The sequence below is a fragment of the Siphateles boraxobius genome, unplaced genomic scaffold, assembly GCF_051911475.1.
Source record: "Siphateles boraxobius isolate OS27281-9 unplaced genomic scaffold, OSU_SipBor_1 9, whole genome shotgun sequence".
In the NCBI taxonomy this organism is placed as follows: Eukaryota; Metazoa; Chordata; class Actinopteri; order Cypriniformes; family Leuciscidae; genus Siphateles; species Siphateles boraxobius.
In genome coordinates this window covers 27,626,030-27,648,064 of record NW_027509219.1, presented here as the reverse complement: position 1 = coordinate 27,648,064, position 22,035 = coordinate 27,626,030, and the positions used below count along the sequence as shown (strand labels likewise).

Sequence of the window (22,035 nt, the reverse complement as noted above, 5' to 3'; positions counted from 1 at the left end):
CTTTTGTGGATATTTTCCCCTTCTAAAGTAAAAAAAATATATCTTTTGTAATATTAAAAATGGCTTTACTGTCACTTTTGATCACCTGAGCAATAAAATATTGTCTAGGATCACAGTATTTATATTTAAAGGAACTTTGAAACATCAGTGTCAGGCTTTGAATAGTACCTCTTCTCAGTCTTAAAGAATGACAGAGGGATTGGTAATCCTCCATAATCCAGAGAGAAAGAGATAGAGGCTGGAAGCGAAGGCAGCAAGAAGTTCTCCGCTCACCCCCCCACGATATCTGGCGCGCTTTAGCTTATGTTTGTTTGGCGCAGGGTGTAACACTCTTACGCATTTATGATTCACTTTGTGTGTACACTGTGGACTTAGCGCTGTCTGTTTCCATTAATGAGGATAAGTGCAGCGCTGTTCTCGAGTTCCACTGCACTTGTGTGGCGAGATCTTTGAAGAACGAAAAGGAAAAGGGAGGAAAAAAGCGGTACCACACAGGCCTTTAGCTGCAGGGTTTCTATTTAAGTCAAATAGCAGCTGATGTCTGCCTCGCCTTCAGAGGAGCAGACGACGGTTAGAAGAGGTTAAATCAAAATAATTCCATCAAAGACTCTGTCAGAGGTTTCCAGTGGAAGCTTTCACTTAATGTACACTTTCTAAACAAGCTCAAACTAGTCACTGCTAGTCAGGCTAATGCTACATATATCATTAACTGTTAACATCGTCTATTTCATAATGTATGCATAGTTTTTGTGATGAATGCTTTTAGGTGGTTTTAAATCATTTTTTAGGGTTGGTAACTAAGGACAAGTGATTGGCTTTCAAAGGAAGGGTGGTTAAAAGAAATGCTTTCACAATTTAATGTCTTTTTAAACATAATGAAAGGTTTGACGCTAAAATTTCCTTCCTTCTCTTTCCTTCACTACAGGGCAGAGTCTTGGCTATGGTTTCGTCAACTACATTGACCCAAAAGATGCAGAGAAAGCCATCAACACGTTAAATGGACTCAGACTTCAGACCAAAACTATTAAGGTACGTAAGTAGACTACCATAAAGTCCAGTCTCACACATGTCAGGAATTTAAAAAAAGGTGCCTGTTTAAAACCAAGTAACACTATGATTGTTATTTTTTAAAAGCATAAATCACCTTTGCTATCACAGAAATAAATTACATTTTAAAATATATTCAAATAGAAAAAAAATATTTTAAATTGTGAAATTTCAAAATATTATAGCTTTTTGATCAAATAAATGAAGCCTTAATGACTTAATTATTTTTAAATTTTAATATTTTAAGAGTGTATGAATTGCTAATGTACAGCATACTATTAATTAATGAAATGATATGCTAATTCTTTAATTGAACAGATTTATCACATTATTTTTGTATGATTAATGTAAAAAACATAAACAGCTGTATATTCCTGCATACATGAATGTGTAGATGTCAGTGTTGGGATCAGCGTTAGGGTTCATGTTGTTAGGCTACTGCCTGCCTGTTGTTTACCAAAGCAACCCACATCACACTAATTGCAGGAGCTTCTCTCAGTACCTCTCCAGTTAACAGGTCACCCGCACCTGGGATTGAACCTAGTTAAACGTAACAGATAACAGAGTCGGTAACAGAGCTACATCTCATTTAGGTGGAAGCGCTCTCCCAGTCACCATTTCTCACGTCTGCGCCAGTCAATGCGTTGAATGTTTCCTGTCACCGTTTGTGCCAGTGGAGCTGCAGTGATTAGAACATGTGGCGTACACTGCCTCGTGCTGGGCTGAGGCGCGGCAGCACAAAGAGAGAGGAGGGCAAATCTGACTCATTAAGATGCAGAAGGAAACAGGAAAGCAACTGAAGGAAGAAAAGGGAAAAATAGTGTAGTTGATATGTAAATGAATCTCCAAATGTCAAATCATGAAGTCACACAAAAAAAGGGAAATGGCATGTATAATAGAATAATGTGGACATGCTAAATAGACATCTAAAATATGTCTGGTTTCCACCGTAGAAAAACACATCATTCAATTCTGTTCTATAATGTTTAATCGATATTTTATTTTATGTTTTGTTCTTTGTTGTTCTGATATGTTCCATTCAAATTATGTTTGTCTTCTGATTTGTCAAATTTAATTCAATTTAGATCTGATCTGTCTTTTTGTAGTAGTTTCATTTTTGTTATGTTCTATCAAAGTTCTGTATTCCATTCTCTTTTGTCATATTCTATGTTGTTGTCAGATTTTTACTATGTTTTTTGTTCTGATCATGTCCTGTTCTGATATTCTATTCTATTCAATTTCATTTTATTCTCTTATGATTTGTCATGTTCTATTCTGCTCTGGACTGATTTTATCTATTATTTTCTATTCTACTCATTTCTGTTCTATCATTAAATTAAATTATTGAACGAAATAGATTCACCACAATCTGATGGTTTCCATTTTCCTTAACAGTACTTAATTTAGAAGCAGCAGCTGGTTTTAACAGTAAATTCTGACTGCTGTTTACGGCATAATCTGGCTGTGTGTGAGTGTGTGTGTATGTGTGTGTGTTTTCATCTGGCCTATAATCCCAGACCTCTTACTTACATCCACCCTAATCTAATCAGATTGGATTTTGCCTGTTTATGAAAACACGGCTCAGTCTGCGATGCTCAGTACCTCTTAACATAACAGCAAAAGAATGTGTGTGTGTGTGTGTTTGTGCATTTGCGTGTGGGAGCGAGAGAAAGAAAAAAGAGAGGAGAAAGAAAAGACTTGTCAGGGCTGTTTTTGAAAGAGCACAGCACAATGCTCTCAAACATGGGCGTTTTCCAGAGTGGCAGCATGTGTATGTGTTGGCCAGCAGTGTTTCTAGTACTGGTTTCAGCATCAGCTAAGAATCCATCAGAGACAGAATGACTCACTCTGTGTGTATTTGCTGATCATCACAGCTTCCTGCCACGCGGCACTTCTCTCAGTGACAAAACACACTTCACAAGGAGGCAGTGGTACACACATACATAAACACAGTTAAAACACTGCACTTACTGGCCAAACACACCAGCATTTTCACTCCCATCTTAGGGCTATTATTGAGTGACTTTTCAGCTGGTCCTTTCGACTACCACACCCCTTTAAGAGAAAAACAAAACAACAACAAAATAAAACGGCTTCTTTGCAATGTGAATCAGTCAAAACCTCCCAAGTTATCAGTTTGAATAATTCTAAAGAATAATTTACTCAATCCATCACAGCAGTTACTGAATTAACATCTGACTCACTGAATTGCAGGGCATAATAGCTGTCATTCATCGATGACTCAAACTAAACCAACATTTTATGTGAACTTAACCCTATATGAACCACATTAGGAAATGAGGATTGCGAGACTTCAGTATAATTGCTTACTGTTGAAGTTTCACAAAAATGTTTAAATTGATGTAGCCACCATTTTATAAATAATTAGGAGTATTAAAATTTAGCTTTTTAAATATTAAATACTTTTAAAATAAAAAATTATGATTATGATTATTTATTTTATATATATATATATATATATATATATATATATATATAAACCTTATTTATTTGTATATTTAATATTATTTTAGTATACATATTATGATATCATAATTTTAAGACTGGTATTAATTTTAGTATTATGGTATTATGTTTTGAAATTTGAAACTGATTTGAGCATACAGAGATTCGGCCTAAGGGCAAAATTTAGTGTAACACTAAATTTTGTGCTGTCTGTTGTTGAGTTATGTCAAGTCACCTTTATTTATATAGCGCTTTTTATAATACAGATTGATTCAAAGCAGCTTTACACTGATAAAAGGAAAATAATGCAACAAAGTTGGTTTCTGCTGTACAGCAGATCTAGAAGAACATATCGTCATAATTCAGCTGAAGTAAGTTCAGTTTTTGTTGTAAAAAAAGTTATTCATTTAGTCCATTTATATATTTATATAGCCGCTCTGGAGAAAGCAGCGATGTCATCGTCCAGCTCAGTTCTGTTCTCATATATTGGTGTCAATGCAGGCAGATCAATAATATTGTTGAATATCCAACTTTTTCCCAACTAAGCAAGCCAAAGGCGACAGTGGCAAGGAACCAAATCTCCATCAGGTGACAGAAGGGAGAGAGAAAAAACCTTGGGAGAAACCAGACTCATAACCTGGAGGAATGATGTTGCTGAGCATACTTCTTCTAAACATGATGAATTTCCACCTCCAGCCACATACACTCTCTAACAAAAGCAGACTTTATGGTTAATGAAGCAAGAGTTGTCTTCCGTGACTATCCCTACCGACATACACAAACAAAAGGCAGGCTACTGTGCACTGTGCTGTTCACACGTGCATCTCATGCATGATTGATTTTTTTTTTTGCCTGCGCACACACACAAACATGAATACTGGAATTGACACAAAGAAAGATGTGCAAAGTGACAAGCAATTTGTCTGTCTATGACAATGAAAGCCTATGTGGAGAAGAATTTTGGACCAATTTTGCACTAGACGGCGCAACCAAATGCTACCAGAGTGAGTTTAGGGAGGGGGAGCTTCATAAGAAGCCTGAGCTCATGAATATTAATTAGCGAATACTGATGATCCACACTGATTTGCTATGAGACACAATATCAAGCCAGTTTAAAGTTTCATCTTTGAAATGTCAAAACTGAAATGTCACCAGTTTAACACCAAGATACAAAGATAAAGATAGTGAAAATAAACTACATATTCATTTGAAAATGTAAAAATGTCAATAGTTGTTGATTACATGTTCCTATACAAAAAAAATTTGCTCTCCTAAAATCACTGTAATTTGTGTGACATTCAGAGTTTTTTTCCGCTCAGTTCATAAGCACAAATGAACGAGTCAAATTTTATGCAATAACTTAATTCTCAAAACGAGTAGAATACACAAACTCCAATATACTTTAGTAGGTTTGATGCATAAAGATATAGCAAAGCACATTCTCTGATTTCTCCACCTACTTATTACTTTCAATGTTCGTCTTCGAATAAGCACATTCTGACTATCCGCACTGGTAATTTACTATGTCAATGGATAGATCTGCCTTGTACCTCTATAAAACAGAAACTATTGCAAATTATCAGAAATGATGTGCTTTTAACGCAAGAAATGCATATTTTTATATCAGCTGACTATGTTCGGTTGAGTGGGCTAAAAGTCGCTGCGCCCTAAATAATGCCACAGAAATAGATACCAAGCAACCGTCAAAATATGCTGTTGTTTTTATGTGGTCACAGCTGGTAAAGACAAACCTGTGATTTACATGGAAGAGCTTTGATTGCTTATCACTTCATCACTCCAATCTGTGTTCTTTGTTAATCATCTAGATCTTTTATCTCCATATTTACTATCTCTTCATCCATCCGTCCATCTCAGCGTGGGTCAGAGAAGCCGATGTCTTTATCTCTTCCTTGTGATCTCTCTTTTACACCTCTCACGCTCTCGGCACTCCCCGCTTGGTCTCCTTTCTCTCTGCACTCCATGAAACCTTTTATTCAGACCAGCACCAGCCCTCTCAAAATGATGCTCTCCTGCTGTAATACGACAAGAGAGAGAGGTGAAATCCTCTATCTCATAACTTCTAATAAGTGTGTTCCAAGGTCATCCTTCTCATAAAGCCTCCATCGTAACCCCACCCCCCATCGAGCCGGGATGAAGACAGACCATCTAATAGCAAAAGACAGCTGTGTCTAAGAGTGGATGAGCGAGAAAAAGGGGAAAAAGGAGAGGATAATTATCCGAAGTGCAGTTCTTTGCTCTTTTCAGTGGAGCAAAAAAAAAACCTGCAGTTTATGAGGGCCCTCCTGCTGAAATAAGCTGATGATCTATATGTTTACAAGAGGATTTTTAGACAAGAAAAAGGAAGTGAGAAAAGATGTGGTGGTTTGTGATGAGTTTATATTCTTTGGCAAAATCTGACGGTGTCAGGGACATGTTGTCGCTCGAGCACATCAGCTAATGCAGGAAGTCCATGAAAACAGATCAACAGAGCTGCGTTTCACCGGCTAAAAAATAAAAAAGAATGAGTGAGAGTTTCAATCCAGTCACAAGTTCCACACCCTCATCATTTTGTTGCACACACACACACACTTCTCCATGACACTTCTCCGTTTCTCAGCAAAACTCCGGCTTTGCCTTCCTGTCGAGGTGTGATGGGAGAAATCCCACTGAGGGCGAGAAGAGCGTAGCCTTGTGCTGTGAGATACGTGTATACACACACACACACACACACACACACACACACACACTCCTTACAGCAGACAGGGTGTTGATAGATCTGACATCTGGAGCTGCTTGACAGTGCAAGAAAAAAAAACTAAAAAAAGAGAGGAGAGGAAAAGAAAAGAAGGGAAGAGAGGAGAGGAGAGGGAAGAGCCTGCCATGGTTCCATGGCTTTTGCCTTCTCCATTTAAGTGGATTTGAGGAGATTACAGCGGAGTGTTTAGCATGTTTAGCTCAGCATTTGTAGCAGTGTAACAGCCTGTGATGGCTCTGCTGCCCAAATGTCAGAACTAATGAAAATATGAGATGGAAAGGCTGCTTCAACCATTAATGGGAACAGATTAAATTGACGTGAGCATTAAAAGGGCAGGGAGATAGAAACATCTCCCTATCTTGGATTAAAAGTGAACTGTAGTGGGAAAGAGCGAAGACAGACAAAAAAATCATGGAGTCAACAAGAAAATTCTGCCTGTTAATAGATTTGTTCAACTAAACATTTTGTCATCATTTTCTCACCCGCATGTCGATTCAACCCTTATGACTTTCTTCTGTGGAACACAAAAGGAGACATTTTAAAGAAAGTACTTGTCGTTCCAATATTATTTAAAAGAAGCTTTAAACAAATAATTCATATGACTTGAAGTATTTACTTAGACATGCGATCAGCTAAGGACAAAAGGGAAAAGAAAAGCTTTTTTTCTTCATAAAAATAGTTGTTATTATTCAAAATAATATTTTTGTTTTATCATTATATTATAAAAATTAAATCAATGAAGAAATATATTACTATTGCAACAATACTGTTGTACTGCAAAATAAACAAAAGAGTATTTAATAAAATTATAAAATAATTGTAAAATTAAAATACTAATATTATGGCTTTATTGATTTCTTTGCTTTCAAATGTTACTTTATAGGGGTTATATTGTGGAGGAAAACTGCTGAGGGACCTTAAAGCATCTCTCTTGTTTTTTTTTTTATTATTATAAACGATTCTCATTTAAAATTTAGGAAGATATCCATGCAGGAAATACATGCATTTTAAAACTAAGCAATTTAGGAACAGAATAAATCTCATGATATTCAAAGTCTTCTAAAGACTTGACAGTCATGAACAAACTGAAATTTAAGTAATTATGTGCTGAAAATCTTGAGGTACGCTTATATGAGTAGAAATGGTTGAATCATGAGCGAATCATTCTTTTGAGTTGGATCTTTTCATTGAATCACTTCAATAATAATAAATTATATTTGTATGAAAGCAGTTATATGGACTATGATATTCTGTGAGTAAATCATTTTGGGGAGAACTATATTTTTAGAAATAATTATCATTCAAGATAATCCATGACTGAAGTTTCCCACAAGGACTGCTTAAAAAAAATCCAACAATCCCTGTACATTTGTGCAAAGTTCAGTCACATTATGGTATATTAAATTTGCCAATGCTTTGATTTGATTGAGAGAGTGCAATGGGTGAAAAATGTATTAAAATGTGAGTCAGAAATAAGAGTGACTGGGATGTGAAGTTGAAAACAAGCACTGTGTGTTTTAGAGTGTGATAGACTCTGTCCAAGGTGCTGCCGAGTTTGACAAGTCGAGAGAGGTGAGAATGTGCCGTGTGAGTGTGTGAGCAATAGATGGAGAGAGTATGGAGGAAGGAGCGCTGTCCAAGGTGCTAGTAAACGCAGTGCGCTGATATTAGAGCGTGTGAGGAATGCGAGGGTGAGAGAGAGCTATAGATGGATTGGCTCTCACTCTAGGCACAAACAGAAGGTTCCAAAGTGTTATTCAGCACAGATGACAGCCAGCCTTCTCTCTCTCTCTCTCTCTCTCTCTCTCTCTCTCTCTCTCTCTCTCTCTCACACACACACAAGTTATTCCATCATGTGTGTTTTCTGAAAACAAATTAGCCTTTATCATTTACTGCTGTGTGCTCTAAGTGAGGTTTATGAACCTTATTCTAAAACAATCTGTACAACTGTAGAGAAGAAACTGAAACTGTCCAATTATGTGCAATTAAATCCATGCTTGAATATTTTTGATTTACTGTATATATTGGTAACTTGTTATTTCAGTTTATTTGAAAGGTTAAGAGCTATCCTCAGAAAATATAACATGATCACATGTGTGGTTATGACACCATTGTGTTTCTAGATTTGGTAGCACTTTACAATAAGGTTCTATCCATTAACATTAGGTAATACTGTAAATGTTTTTTTTTTCAATGATACCAACTGCATTTATTAATGCAAGTTTTTCTATATATATATATATATATATATATATATATATATATTTAATTTCAAGTTGTATAAACATGAATTAATTATATATATAGAGAGATGCCTATTTTTATATTTTTTCCACATTAACCTCCTTTAATAAAGGCTGTAAATAAATATGCTATATATCTTTTAGTTCTTATTTATGACTGATTTTTGGACAGCAAACACCATCAAAACTTCTTTCCAAATAGACCACAATTAGTTTAAAAGGTTCATGAACTTCAACCATTTCATTTTGGGTATATTTCTTGGATACATTGTTTCCCTTCCGAAATGGAGTTAGACGTGGTGCACATTAATATTGAATTTTAATTTTTATTCCTCCTTTGAGACATTTGCAAAGCTCTTGGGATGTCATGTGTATATCCCTTATCTGTGAATTGTGAATTGGCAGCAAGTTGTTCCTTTTCAAATTATTATAAGTTGAAAGGTTATTAGAAATTATTATAAGTCCTTTGTTCTTAAGTGGAGGATTTTGGGGCATTATCTTTCTGAAGTCCCTAGCTGCCCCAGGTCAATGGGAGAATACAGACCACCAACACAGTGTGATAAAGAACAGGTGCACAGATGACCTCTGGCATCTGAATGCTGCATATTGCCAATGCAAGATGTTGGCTATAAATTGCCTAAACAGATATACTCCAAAAGTAATAGTGAAATGAAATGTTCAACAAGCACATATGGAAGAGGAGTTCGAATGACCAGATAAACCAATATAGTTCCATAACTGCAATGAATTCTCAAAGTATTTTTTTTGTCTTACAGGTGTCATATGCACGGCCCAGCTCGGCTTCTATCCGTGACGCCAATCTGTACGTGAGTGGGCTGCCCAAAACCATGACCCAGAAGGAGCTGGAACAGCTTTTCTCTCAGTACGGACGGATAATCACCTCCCGCATTCTCGTCGACCAGGTCACAGGTATCAGTGGGGCCGCTTTTCTCTCACCCTGTAGCATGCAAACACACAAATAAAAAACCTCTTAAATCACACAATCTACTATAAGATCTTATTATTCTGCATTACTTTGAGTAATTTGTTGGCTCTATATTATACATGCTAGAATAAACCAGACTAAGGTGCCATTATCTAGTCTGAATTCAGAAAAAAATAGACTAGTGCAATTTAAACATGACATTTAAAAATCTGACTTTTTGCTTCAGTCCAACTGAAATAGAACTTCTAAAGTGTATGTAAATGCACTTAACATGTACTTACTGAAACTACACAAAAAAATATACATTTTGTAGCCATCTTCTGTGTGTACATTTATGTGCAGGTTGGTTGATTGTTTGCATTTGATCGTGACCAAGGATCCTAATCTTAAGAATGATCGAATGACATGGAATGACTGATGAGTGTATTTTAAAGCATCCAGCCATCTCCTTGGCCTATCCTTCCTCCAGCATCATGAATAAATCAACTTGGATATAAATGGTCATGGAGCTGAATTTCTTACACATTCAATATTTTTTCAACTGCATAATTCATATCGGCACTTTCTATTCAAACAATATCGCATAAGGCACAGGAAAATGTACTCCACGTTCTAGTGGTGCAGAACCCTTTTGGAAGAACTGCTGAGGAACGCTGCATGGCCACACACACACACACGCCTTCCTCCCTTGACACAGATCCTTCCTCTGGCCCTATGAAGGTTCCCCGGGAGAAAAGGTTCTGCAATGAGGGAGCTTAATGATTAATTAAACTGGAGTTGCTAGTGATTAAGAAACAAGGAATTTTTTTTTTTTTTTGAAGCTACTGATCGGAGGGCTGCCATAAAGAGACATTAGCAAATATTACAATCCTTCTGAAAAGCCTTGAAAGCCAAACAGGGATTCTGCATTTGTCAAAAACAAGTATTGAAGTCAAAAAGGGATTGTTACTCAAAAACAGTTCATAGTTTAATTAAATCTCACATGAATGTTGACGATACAGATTAACTCGCTGGTTACATGGGCCACCATTTTTCTGACAGAATCTAAAAGTACAATCATTGGAACATAAATGCAAGCCATTTGTGGTACATACAACAACAGCAACACTGCCCCACATTAGCATCACCACATAGAATTGCAAAATATTGATTTCATACTAGAGAAATATTAAAAATGGTTCCCTAAAACACGTTTCTTGTCAAACCACGCATTTACAGCATGGCGAATGAATAAATCTTAAGTCATGCCAGTTATTGAATTAATGACTCAATTATGACTAAAACGCTTTTCTTTTGGTCTTGTCCCACTTGTTACTGTTATGCCTACTTGCGCTTATATATATGTATATATGTATGTATGTGTATATATATGTATGTATATGATATATTATATGTATAATATAGAGTAAATATACATACCTTAAAGCTAGCATAATGTCAATAAAGATTGTTCATGCACACACCCATTTTCAAAAAGCAAGTCAACATCTGCCACATGCTTTTTAAGGCTAATCTAATTCTGTCATATTCCTCTCAGTATCAAGAAAAATACAATATCGTGAAATAACACTGAAAGTCATTAATAAAAACAAACACATATGGCATGGTAAACTAACAGTGGCTTTGCCTTTCTGAAATAATAATACATAATACATCCTTGTCAAAAGTTTATTGGTAACAATTAGGGAAGCATTTTCTCTGTTCACCCTCACAGAGAGTATAATGTATTGCTGTGGAAGTCCTCTTCCCACATGTCTTGTTTATATAACTTGTTCCCTAGGGTGTATCTGTTTGTTTTCAGTTTATTGGTTAAACGTGACTAAATTACAGGGATTTGAAAAAGCTTCTGAGCATTTGACTAAATCCATGCCATGAGTACTTACACATAGCATGTAACCTAAGTGAAGTATGATAGGTTTGGATTTTTGATCAATAGTCAAATATTCAGAGGGGTTCCGCAGAGCCTTGCCTAGCAGTCAATACATGTCCCATCAATGAGAGCAAATACAATTGATCCAAAACGGCGGCTCCTACAAGCTGCGCCACTTAAGTGAAAAACGACTGCCTTGACTGAGCTACTTGTGGAAATCCCTCTTTTAAAATGCTACGCTTTCTCCTCTTTCGTCTCCTTTTCTTTTTACTCTCATTGATATTTTCCCATGACTTGAATTCCATTAGCTATAGCATGATGTAAGGAACGGTTAGAAGCACGACATCCATGTGCATTTGAGCCAACGTTGCACGACGAGTTTCCAAATCAAGGCCTGTAGAAGACAAAGGATCTGTGATGTATACAATGAATTGAGATACTCCACCAGACGTCGCAAAGCATGCCATGACACCGCTGCCTTGGCCTCTAATTACACAAGGACAAACAGATGGATTTATAGCCGTGAGCCGGCAGAAACAGGCAAAGTGCTGAGAGAGTCTTCAAAGACTTCCTTTACTGAGCCTTTTCAAACACCATCTGTAGCGGCAGCAACTAAAAGTTACATAAAACGAGGATGCTGCTCTCCTTTCTCTGATTAGGCTACGGCAAAGAGGTGTACTCTTTTTTTCCTCATAATATATTAGCGCACTAGTTTAATAAATGTTCCATATAGTTGTCACAACTACTTAAAAGTGAAAGAATGAGAGACAACGGAGAGGTGCATGTGTTCAGACATAGGAGAGAAGGCTTTCATTAACAGCCAAGCTTTTCTGAGCTTTCTCTTTTTCCCCAGAGGACACTCTCTCTCTCTCTCTCTCTCTCTCTCTCTCTCTCGTACACAGTAAGTGTCGAGGACAAGAACAGTGGGCGTGCAGTGGAAAGCGCTTTGTCAGGCCGGCTATAGCGGTCTCCTGCCACTGTTTCTTGTGTGCTCGCTCTGTGTGTCACGGTTATTATTAAACTCACATTCTCCGGCTTCATGTGTGCTGAGCTGAGATAAGTACAGGTAGAAAGTTACGTAAGGTAGAACTGATTACTGGGGAGAATAGTGCTGTTAACCGGCACATTGTAGCTGTAACTCTGTTCGGTTCATGATAAGCACTAAAAAGGAGCTAGCAGTGCCAGTGTCTCCGGTTTTAGCCCGGCCGCTCGCTTTGTTTAGGCAGCCTGTTATAGAAACGGCTGCAGGCTCATTATGGTAATGTCAGAGAAGCGAGAGAAAAAGAAAAAAGTAAAGCACAGTCAACATTAAGGCTTCCATTTGCATTTTCTAACTGTTAAATTGCCATTTTATTTTCTGGACCCGCAATTTTAGCGATTCTGCAGGCATCTGATAGATCGTCAGCTGTTTGCAGCCTGAATGACATTGGTCAGCACTATATCTACCCGAGGAAACTGAGATCCCATCACGATTTCATTATAGTTGTGTTAGAGCACAGTGCTGAAACTCTCTGGATTGAATCATAATACAGATTACCTGCCCTACGGCCCTACACTGTTTTTTAAGGTATGATACAAACCAGACTTACAGAGGACAAAGGGACAACATTACATTTACAACATTAATTTGCTGTTTAATAGCCATCAGTCCCATCATTTATAATGTTAAGCAGAGATGTGCAAAATTCTGAATTTAGGAATTGGTTCCCTTTCAATTAATGAGTTGAAATTTAAATTGAATGTGCCACATCAGACAGAAATTTTAATTGGAATAACAGAAAGAATCACATGAATTGCAACTGAAATAAATTCAAAATGTGTAATGTATTCTGGGAAAATAAGTAGTCGCGGTGGACGAATAGGGTGCTTGCCCATAAAAGTTAATTTATGAAATATAATGAATTAATATAATGCAATTAATAACAATTTCTATAAGAAAATCTATTGTTTAAATTTTTTTTTGTTTTTAAAGTTTATGTGAAATAGTAGGCATGATTTAATGATAAACATTCCAACATGCTACTTTGTTGTTGCATAACCTCATTACATTGTGTGTGATTGGTGTCCAGCATGGAAATGAAAATCATTTCTGGATCATTCATCGCAATGCAGTGGAAGTCAAGATACCGTTGCATTGTGGGATACAGTACCCCATGCACTGTACTGCATATTATGATAAATGATTAAGGTATTCCAAGCATACAGAGAATTGGCATACTGTGCATAGTATATACTCCAGAAATAAAGTACTCCACAAATATGCTTGAATGATTTTCCAAATATAGCCATATAATAGGTATGCAAGGGCTTGACCTTTTACCTCTGGTTAAGTCACCATAACATCACATCTAATGAGCTAAAACAAATTCAAGAGAGCTTAAAACCAAGTATTTAGTATTTATCCACCATACTTATTTCTAGGAAAAGTAGGCATATGCTGAAAAAAAATTGCATTTATATAATAATAAAAAATTACTGTCGTTTTTTATTTATTCCACCAACCGTCAAACTGCGCGTTGTGAGATATGTGAAAGATAAATCTCTGTTGCCTTCAAAAGCATTTAAGGCATTATAGTATAGACAGGATGTCTTGATGCCTCCCTCTCCCCACTTTCGGTCTCAGACGGTGTTTGTGTACAATGTAAACAAGCCAAAGCATGGATAGTATATAGTTTATGTCAGATCCATCAGTTCATTCCTGCACAATTAAACTGACAGACAGAAACAAAAAGTCGTCTAGTTTTGGATCAAAATTTCATGAAACGGAATGTGTAATCTCTTGTATTTTTAGATACTTGAGCTGTTGCATGTCAAATATCTTCTAGACAGAGAGATGAACAGAGAGAGGAGGTGTCATTCCCAGTTTCCTCTGTCTGCTCCACTTTCGAAGGATTCTGCTTTGACCTCAACATCACTCCACGGTGAGCACGAAGCTAACCGTGTATCCTAAACTCTCTGGAATAATGCATGCTTTTCCTTCCTCGAGCCTTTACTTCTGAGGGTCTAATTAAAGAGAGTAGGTTTTTGGAAGGGAGAGGGAAAAGTGAAAAGCTGTCAGGAATGACTCATGCTGCGAGGGAAAGAGAGTAATGCAGCCGCAGTCTGAATGAAAGCTCACTGCATTGAAAAGATTGTGTGCAAATATTTGTTTGCAGAATGGAACGTATCAAAAGACACTGATTTGAATAGACAATCAGGCAGCCCAACAGAAAACATCAATACTAGCGGGTGACAGCTGAGAGAGTGAGAGGAGAACGAACTGACAATACAGAAAGCAGAGCGCAGACACACACAAATACATGTTCATTGTATTATGCAAATTGCCCTCTTGGCAAGTCGTCTCCACACGCACCTCCCCAGAGCAGAAGGATCGTCTCATTAAAAACCAACCCAACAAAAGACCTCCCAGTAAGCCAGGCTCTTTTAAATGTTACTTTCAGGTAGCGGTCAAAACCATCGCCTTGGAAACCATGGAAATGTCGCGGACAAGCTGCATACCATGAGGCGGCGTGTGGCCGTCAGCTGGCGCAAACCACACAGCGTGAGGCCGTTGCATACACACGCTCAATTTCCACACCAGCGGGCGACAGCCTCTCCACACAATATCGTCATCCTCTCATGAAGAAAAGAAAACAAATTACACGTCTGCCTGACAGCACTGGAATGCTGGCCGGCCAATAGAATCTTCCTGTTCCATCTCGCCTCATTTGCATGATGTGACACCAGCAATAGGATCCGTCACAGGCTGCATATCTCTGAAAATGATTCGCCGTCGACAAATGACAATCTCTAAATATAGAAATGAATCATTCTGAACTAAGTTGTGTGAGTCAGGAAGTGTGTGCATTTGTGTAGCCTATGTCACATTTCTGGGGTTCTAAGAAGCGGAAGTTGTCGTCATAATTGGATAAACTTCTATTGTGATTAATAGAACTAAAAAGAAACATTTCATTTTTGCATTCCTATTTGGTCCAGTAGCAAAAGAAAACATAAATGATGACCTTTTTAGAACTTTCCCAAAGAGGAAAGAGATTGACTACACTGGTCAGAAGAGAGAGAGGACAAATTTGCCATCACTCCTTCTGCCATTGTATTAGAAACACTGCAGCATTAACTAGTTTTCTGTAGTTTATATAATATAACAAGGTATAGTGTTATAAATGTACATCCATTTTTTAAAAATGAAAAAATCTAGATTTACAAGGTCTATGTTGCTGTTGCAGGCCGGATAAAGCCAGTAAATGTATGGTGTGTTGTTTCTGGTGTGCTGGCCCCACAGGTGGCTCGCGGGGTGTGGGCTTTATTCGCTTTGATAAGAGGATAGAAGCGGAGGAAGCCATCAAGGGTCTGAATGGACAGAAACCTTCAGGTGCCGCCGAGCCCATAACGGTGAAGTTTGCCAACAACCCCAGCCAGAAGACCAGCCAGGCGTTACTGTCGCAGCTCTACCAATCCCCCAACCGGCGCTACCCAGGACCCCTCCACCACCAAGCGCAGAGGTTCAGGTAAATACAGTCAGCCTGCAATAACAATCTGCATCTTTCGTAACTTTCTTTCAAAATTGGTGGAACAGAAAAGCAAAATAGGTGTCTGGATTATGAAACTGTTACCTGTAGAACTGAAGTTGTATGTGTCATGTCACCTCCGAGGAATAGCTGCTCCAAAACATCTGCAGAAACAAAATGAAATACAGAAAAGAAACAGAAGCAAAGGACTGATAAGAGACAGTGGGGTTCTGTCGTTCACAATGTCCCTCTGATTTCTTTTTCTCATCTGCCATCCTCCCCTTCTTTCATTTCACATATGTTCCTTTCATTTCAGTTCAGCAAGCCAGCAATAACTTCACTCTGGCAGCTAACACCTTTATAGCTTTGGGCAGCGCTTCTCAACCTTTTTAAAGGCGATGTGAAGTAAATTTTCTCTGCCATACCTCCTCTCACTACACATATAGTTAGTCACAGGCAACAATAACAACACCTTTTGATCCAGCCGTTGACTTGCTAGGTCTTTGCTTAAGATCTCCTTTCCTCAGAGGCTAATTCACATTAACTATGAGTCACATCTTATGAGCTTCGAGCTGGCGAAGTCTGCCAAAACAGATGAGGCCATCTTGCAGTGAAAGTTTACTGCTTAAAAGCAGCGGATATTAACTCACAATCAAACTGACATTGAATGTAGTATCAATAGTGATAGCTTTAGCCATTTAGCTTATTGAAACTTAAAAGTTTGCATATGCAAAACACTACTTGTGCTTTTAGGACAAAAAATAATTAATTTTTTCCAAAAATAGAAGCAGATTGACACATATTTAGGTAGTAAGCTATAGCATATGGTTACATAAACTATTTTTTTCAATACAATCTACAACATGTGTTTTGGAACCAGTTTATAGGTGACTTAACATGCAAACTTAGTTTAAATATGGGCAACAGGATTTGATGTCATGTTCCAGGGCTCCTGTACTGGAAAAAAAAAATTATGAATGGAAAATAATAATATATTATTTAAAGGATTATTACATACACATGTCAGTAGGGTTTTTTTCCAGCAGGGGTGCATTCAATTAATCAAAAGTTACAGTAAAGACATTTATAATGCTACAAAATATTTCTTGGTTACACTTTATTAAGGTGTCCTTGTTACAATGTAATTATACATTTAAGTACTGAGTAATTTTAATTAACTACATGTACTTACTATATGGTAGGGTTTGGTTTAGGGTTAGTTGCATGTAATACTGCATAGATTACTGTTATTATTACAGTAAGTACATGTAACAAGGACACTGAAATAAAGTGTTATCAATTTCTATTATTAAAAATAAATGCTGCTCTTTTGAACTTTCTATTCAGCAAAGAATCCTGAAATATATTAAGCAGCACAACTGTTTTCAACATTGATAATTATAAGAAAAGTTTGAGCACCAAATCAGCACATTAGAATGATTTCTGAAGGATCACGTGACACTGAAGACAGGAGTAATGTTGCCATATTACTGTTTGTACGTGTTTGTGATCAAACAAACTGAACCATGGTGAGCATAAGAGACTTCTTTCAAAACATAAAATTGTACTGACCCCAAACTATTGTAAATCAATAAAATAATATAACATAATAAATTCGAAATGTTAAATTATCTACTCATTTTTTTTTACAAAAAATTAGTATTTATTATAGTAAGTGAACAGGTTTTTTAATTTGAGACGTTTTTGGTCAAACACCTTTTCACTATACAAATTTGCAGGTCAGAGTTCACCAAAAAGTTAAATACCAAACTTTTACGTTCACACGTTCACAATCATATGAATGGAAGATGAAGTGTGCAGCTCATGAGAACCATTCAAAACATTTAATAATTCAATTTTATCACAAATATAAAATACTTTGTATGAGTTACAGTCCATCTCCTCTATAGCAAACATCACACAGACAGTTCATGCATCTGAAGCAAGAGATCCTTTGTTTAGACAAACAGGACTCATCAAGCAATTAGCACTGCACAGCAATACTGATGACAGAAATCAGTAATGAATTCTTTATACATCAGAAGCACTTATTTTTGAAGAGATCTGAAAAGGATGAGTCCCATTTGCATGTATTAGTCAGCCTTACAAAGGCTTCATTGTGTCATGTGTGTGTTTGGAGAGGAAGTGTGAAAAGCTGTAGGACGGACCGAGCCGGGTTGACACACATCGCCTGCTCTTGCACCTCAGAGCCCTCTCTCTCCAATTAACTCATTTACCCACAAAGCAACCTGCCTCCCTAATTGGCTAATTGGCATCTTAATGACTCGATACACTGAATTTCCTCCCTTTAGTTTGGCTGCATTTTTTTCTCCAAGTTCACAGAAGGCAGAGTCACCAACTGCTGACCCACCACAAGGAAGGAGGGGGAGCATGTGTACGTGTGTGTTTGTCTGGAGAACTTCAGTTTGAAATGTGAGAAAGCAGTAATTAGCCTTGCCAGCCATCTTGCTACAGCTTTAATAGGAAATGAGACAGGGCCGAGCCGAGTGAGGGACAGAGGTCGCAGAGTAGCCAAACAGACAGGAGCCCAAAATGAGAATGACTGACGGGAAAGGAAAACGTAATATACCGGCCCGGTGGGTCACTGGGGCTAATAGAGAGACCGCAAAAGAAAGTGACAGCAAGAGGAAGAAAGGGCACTCCCAGTTAATGTGGCATTACATCCTACCTCCAACTTCATTGAAATGTCATTTTATATTAAAGTTTTCAAATAGCTGAAAGATGGCCCCAGACCAATTTCATCCATAACACTATCATCTGCACGTGTTTTGACACCAAGATTCATTTTTAATATATAATTTTTAATATCTGTTTGTATGATTGATATGATTTCTCTTTTGAGTTTTGTTTTCAATTTGCTCATATTCCTCTAAATCATTCTTTAAATGTCACTATAAAAATACATTACAGCATTGCAATATAGAATCAAAATATAGAAATTCTTTTCAATGACAAAAGTCATTGAAAACATTTAGAAAAGTACAAATGTTGTATGTTTAATTGTAATATATAATTAAACATAATATTTATTTAGAAAAAAATATCCCCCCATCCCTCATCATTTTAGTCCTAATAAGAAAAACAGCTTATAAATCATAAAAAGTGATGTTTTTTGGAAAATGTATGTCCCCATAAAACATGAACACCCAACGTGTGTGAGTGAGAGGGAGTGAGAGAGAGAGAGAGAGAGAGAGAGAGAGAGAGAGACAGAGAGAGAGAGAGAGAGAGAGAGAGAGAGTGAGTGAGTGAGTGAAATGAAAACAATAATATATGGCCCAATTTACCTGAATAAATTTACTCTCCTGTTTTTGAGGTGTGGTTTCCACTAGATTCAGGGGCTGACGCTGTACCCCAGTACAGCTCCGGATTATTTGCTGCCAACAAAACTAAATTAAATATATTCCCAAAGCAAAGAATTAAGTTCATATCATATCATATCATATTACAAAACACACACACACACACACACACACACACACACACACACACACACACACACAGAAATAAATGGCAGTACATTACAAATCATTTATTATAATTCAGTTCCCCTCCCCACATTGTTAAAAAAAAATCTTCATTGTACTTAATTAGTGCATGCAAGTCAACCTATGACATTTTGTATACGTTATGATGAAGTATACAATACAAATAAATGATTTAGTGATTAATATTTCAGGACTGCAGCACTGTTAAACTAAACTGGTGGGCATTCAAGTGGCCTCCTGTTAGCATTAGTGCTGCTGCAAGTCTGCTGCTCTTTGGATGTATGATTGACTCTGTGAGATGCCTGATGGGGCAGCACAGTGTAATGGCCCATCGCTAGATGGGCGTCTTCCTTCAGTGAGGCAGGGATGTAGCATTAGTTCCACTGAGTGAGTCAACCATCTGCCTGGCATTAACCCCAGAACCCTCCTTCTCTTTACAGGCTGGACAATTTGCTTAATATGGCCTATGGCGTTAAGAGGTAATTAAAACTTCACCGAATGCCAGATGTCCATGTTGACAGTATGATTTCTATCCTGTTTTTCCCTTCTTTTTGAAAATCACATGCATTCAGTTCAGTTCAAGGTTTTTCCTTTCCCTTTAGTTCTTTTGCTTTTTTTTTATTTCAATCTACCAGTCAGTAACTCTTAAAAGTAAGTGTAAGTATCTTTTATAATTTGTAGTGGTTGATCATGAATTTTTTATGAGTTCCGTCTTGGTATTTTGTGTTTTATTATGTGTAGCTCCTGTTTTGAGGCGTGGCATCCACAGGATTCAGGGGCTGAAGCCGTACCTCCGTCCAGTTCAGGGTTACACACTGCCAACAATTGAACAAAATGATGTATATTCCCAATGCATTAAGTCTAACAGCTAAAAGGCATGAGGCATTATTATTTTCGTCTTACTTCTTTGTTTTAATTGTTGGATTGAGCTACTCCAGAGCGAGACGGAGGGGGTGACAGCTCACCTGGATCCCTGCAGGAAATGTAGTGTTTCACTGCAGGTTTAGGAGCCTCTGATCAGTTGGGTTTGCTCATGTTCTTTTTGCTTTGTGCTGCTGTGGATGTAGTGAAAAGGCTTCTTTTGAACATGTTTTAGTGCTTATGACATTTTGTTGCATATTTTAGTATCTATTGAAACACTTTGATGTCCCTCGAACACCAAAGACTTAAGGCTAAGATGGAGGGAGTAGCATGAAAGGTTGTGCATTGTGCAAGTTTCTTTCTTTCTTTTTTTTTAAAGATAGCTCTCTGTAAAGACTAAAGGCTCTGTATTTACTAGATTTCTTCTCTTTCTAGAAAAGTCTGTTTTGTTTCAGCGCTGGCTGATCAGAATGAATCATCCTAACGATTGTTATAAAAAAGAAAACATGCTTTTAAAAAAGAAATCTGACAAGTAACAGGAAGTGCAACAATAAAAACAGGATATGCAAAAGAGGCAACAGCATCTTTCAAAACAAATGACGAGACGAAAGATTCCTTTTTATTTACTATCGGTGCGATCAGCTGTCAAATAAGCCCGTCTGCCTCGAGAAAGGAAAAATTTAGGGGAGGTGTCGTGCTCACATAGCTTGATGTAGAAGATAATTAACGAACAAAGCCCACTCTGAAGAAGTGAGCATCACTAGGTGAAGGTGGGCAGCTTGGAAGGGTGGGGTGGCTCTAGGTCAGTCGCTTGTTGCTATGCAACTCCTCGTCCAACAGTTCGTCTTAGTTCGACCAACAGACAGCTCTCGGCCCTGCCCTAGTAGTCACCTGACACCTTTGTGTCAGCAATACGCTAGTCCGACCCTCACCCGCTTGCCCGCAGATGACTGGCATCCAAATTACCATGAAGCTATATTCGATGAATAATGGGATCGGATTCATTATTTACACAGAAATACCAGCGTAATTGAAGTCATGAGATGGTTTGCTTGTCACATGGTGCAAAGTGAGCCGACTTACTATTATACCCTTCGTTAACATAATGAGACGCAAGCGACAGGACACAAAAGCGAAAGAGGGAGACAGATGTATTGACTCTGCCAGGACGAACAGGCTAAAACGCAGATGAAACGTCTGAGTAATTCTTGGCAGAACAAGAAGCAGGGAATTGGCCGGCCCTGTAGTCCGTGCAGTGCTATCGATCACAGTCACACACTGCGGAGCGGCAGAGGGTGTGGGTGGAATACACTCTGTTCCCCCGTGCTAGCTGGCTGAAAAGCACTGCTTCCATTTTCTGCTCACTGGCAGCTTCCTATCCCCCTCCCCAAACCTTTCGGATTCGAAGACGACAGCAGCAGCAAAGCGGAAATCTCAATTAAAGCACACCCAATAATGCCTATAGTCATTCCTTGAGAGGTGGCACACAAAATGAACCTTTTATCCAATTTACCTTTTATTTAAAGTGGAAATTTCCTTTAAGCGGAAAGGCAATTAAGTGAAATCAACTGAGCATTCAAATCTCTGTATCATGAGGGAGGAAAAAAAAGGAAGAATGGAAAGATTACAAGGAGAATGAGAGCAGATTTACTCGGTTGCATGTGAAATCTCTGATGAACTTCGAAGGTATTAATGTGCAGAGTTCCTGTAATTTAGTTCCCCAATAGATCCGCGCAGGAAGAGCTCTGCATCCTGGCGCCCGTGCGCGTAGCCCCCCGCAGCCGGCACCGGAGCGCATCCTATTTAGTCTGCATTCAAAAACCTCTCTGGTTGCCT

The 22,035-nt window shown here is 37.8% G+C and overlaps 1 protein-coding gene and 2 long non-coding RNA genes across 18 annotated transcripts in view; 1 reads left to right on the top strand and 2 right to left on the bottom strand.

Annotated features, from left to right (window-relative positions):
- Positions 1 to 22,035, top strand: part of elavl4 (ELAV like neuron-specific RNA binding protein 4) — a 76,329-nt gene that overhangs the window by 51,793 nt on the left and 2,501 nt on the right. For 7 of the 16 annotated variants that reach the window (XM_077223448.1, XM_077223452.1, XM_077223454.1 and 4 more), the window contains 5 exons: positions 926 to 1,029; positions 9,288 to 9,441; positions 14,153 to 14,248; positions 15,607 to 15,832; positions 19,779 to 19,817. In XM_077223448.1, coding sequence (XP_077079563.1) covers positions 926 to 1,029; positions 9,288 to 9,441; positions 14,153 to 14,248; positions 15,607 to 15,832; positions 19,779 to 19,817 — 619 coding nt within the window. The remainder of the gene's footprint in view (positions 1 to 925; positions 1,030 to 9,287; positions 9,442 to 14,152; positions 14,249 to 15,606; positions 15,833 to 19,778; positions 19,818 to 22,035) is intronic. The other 9 variants (XM_077223459.1, XM_077223449.1, XM_077223461.1 and 6 more) reach the window with 3 other exon arrangements.
- Positions 5,217 to 9,469, bottom strand: LOC143732410 (uncharacterized). Its single transcript, XR_013201111.1, has 2 exons — positions 9,286 to 9,469; positions 5,217 to 5,546 (listed from the first exon to the last, which is right to left on the bottom strand). It is a non-coding gene; the product is annotated as an uncharacterized LOC143732410 (long non-coding RNA).
- The window catches only part of LOC143732409 (uncharacterized), a 28,279-nt gene continuing 22,189 nt past the window's right edge, over positions 15,946 to 22,035 (bottom strand). The window contains exon 3 of the long non-coding RNA XR_013201108.1: positions 15,946 to 15,996. This is a non-coding gene — a long non-coding RNA (uncharacterized LOC143732409). The remainder of the gene's footprint in view (positions 15,997 to 22,035) is intronic.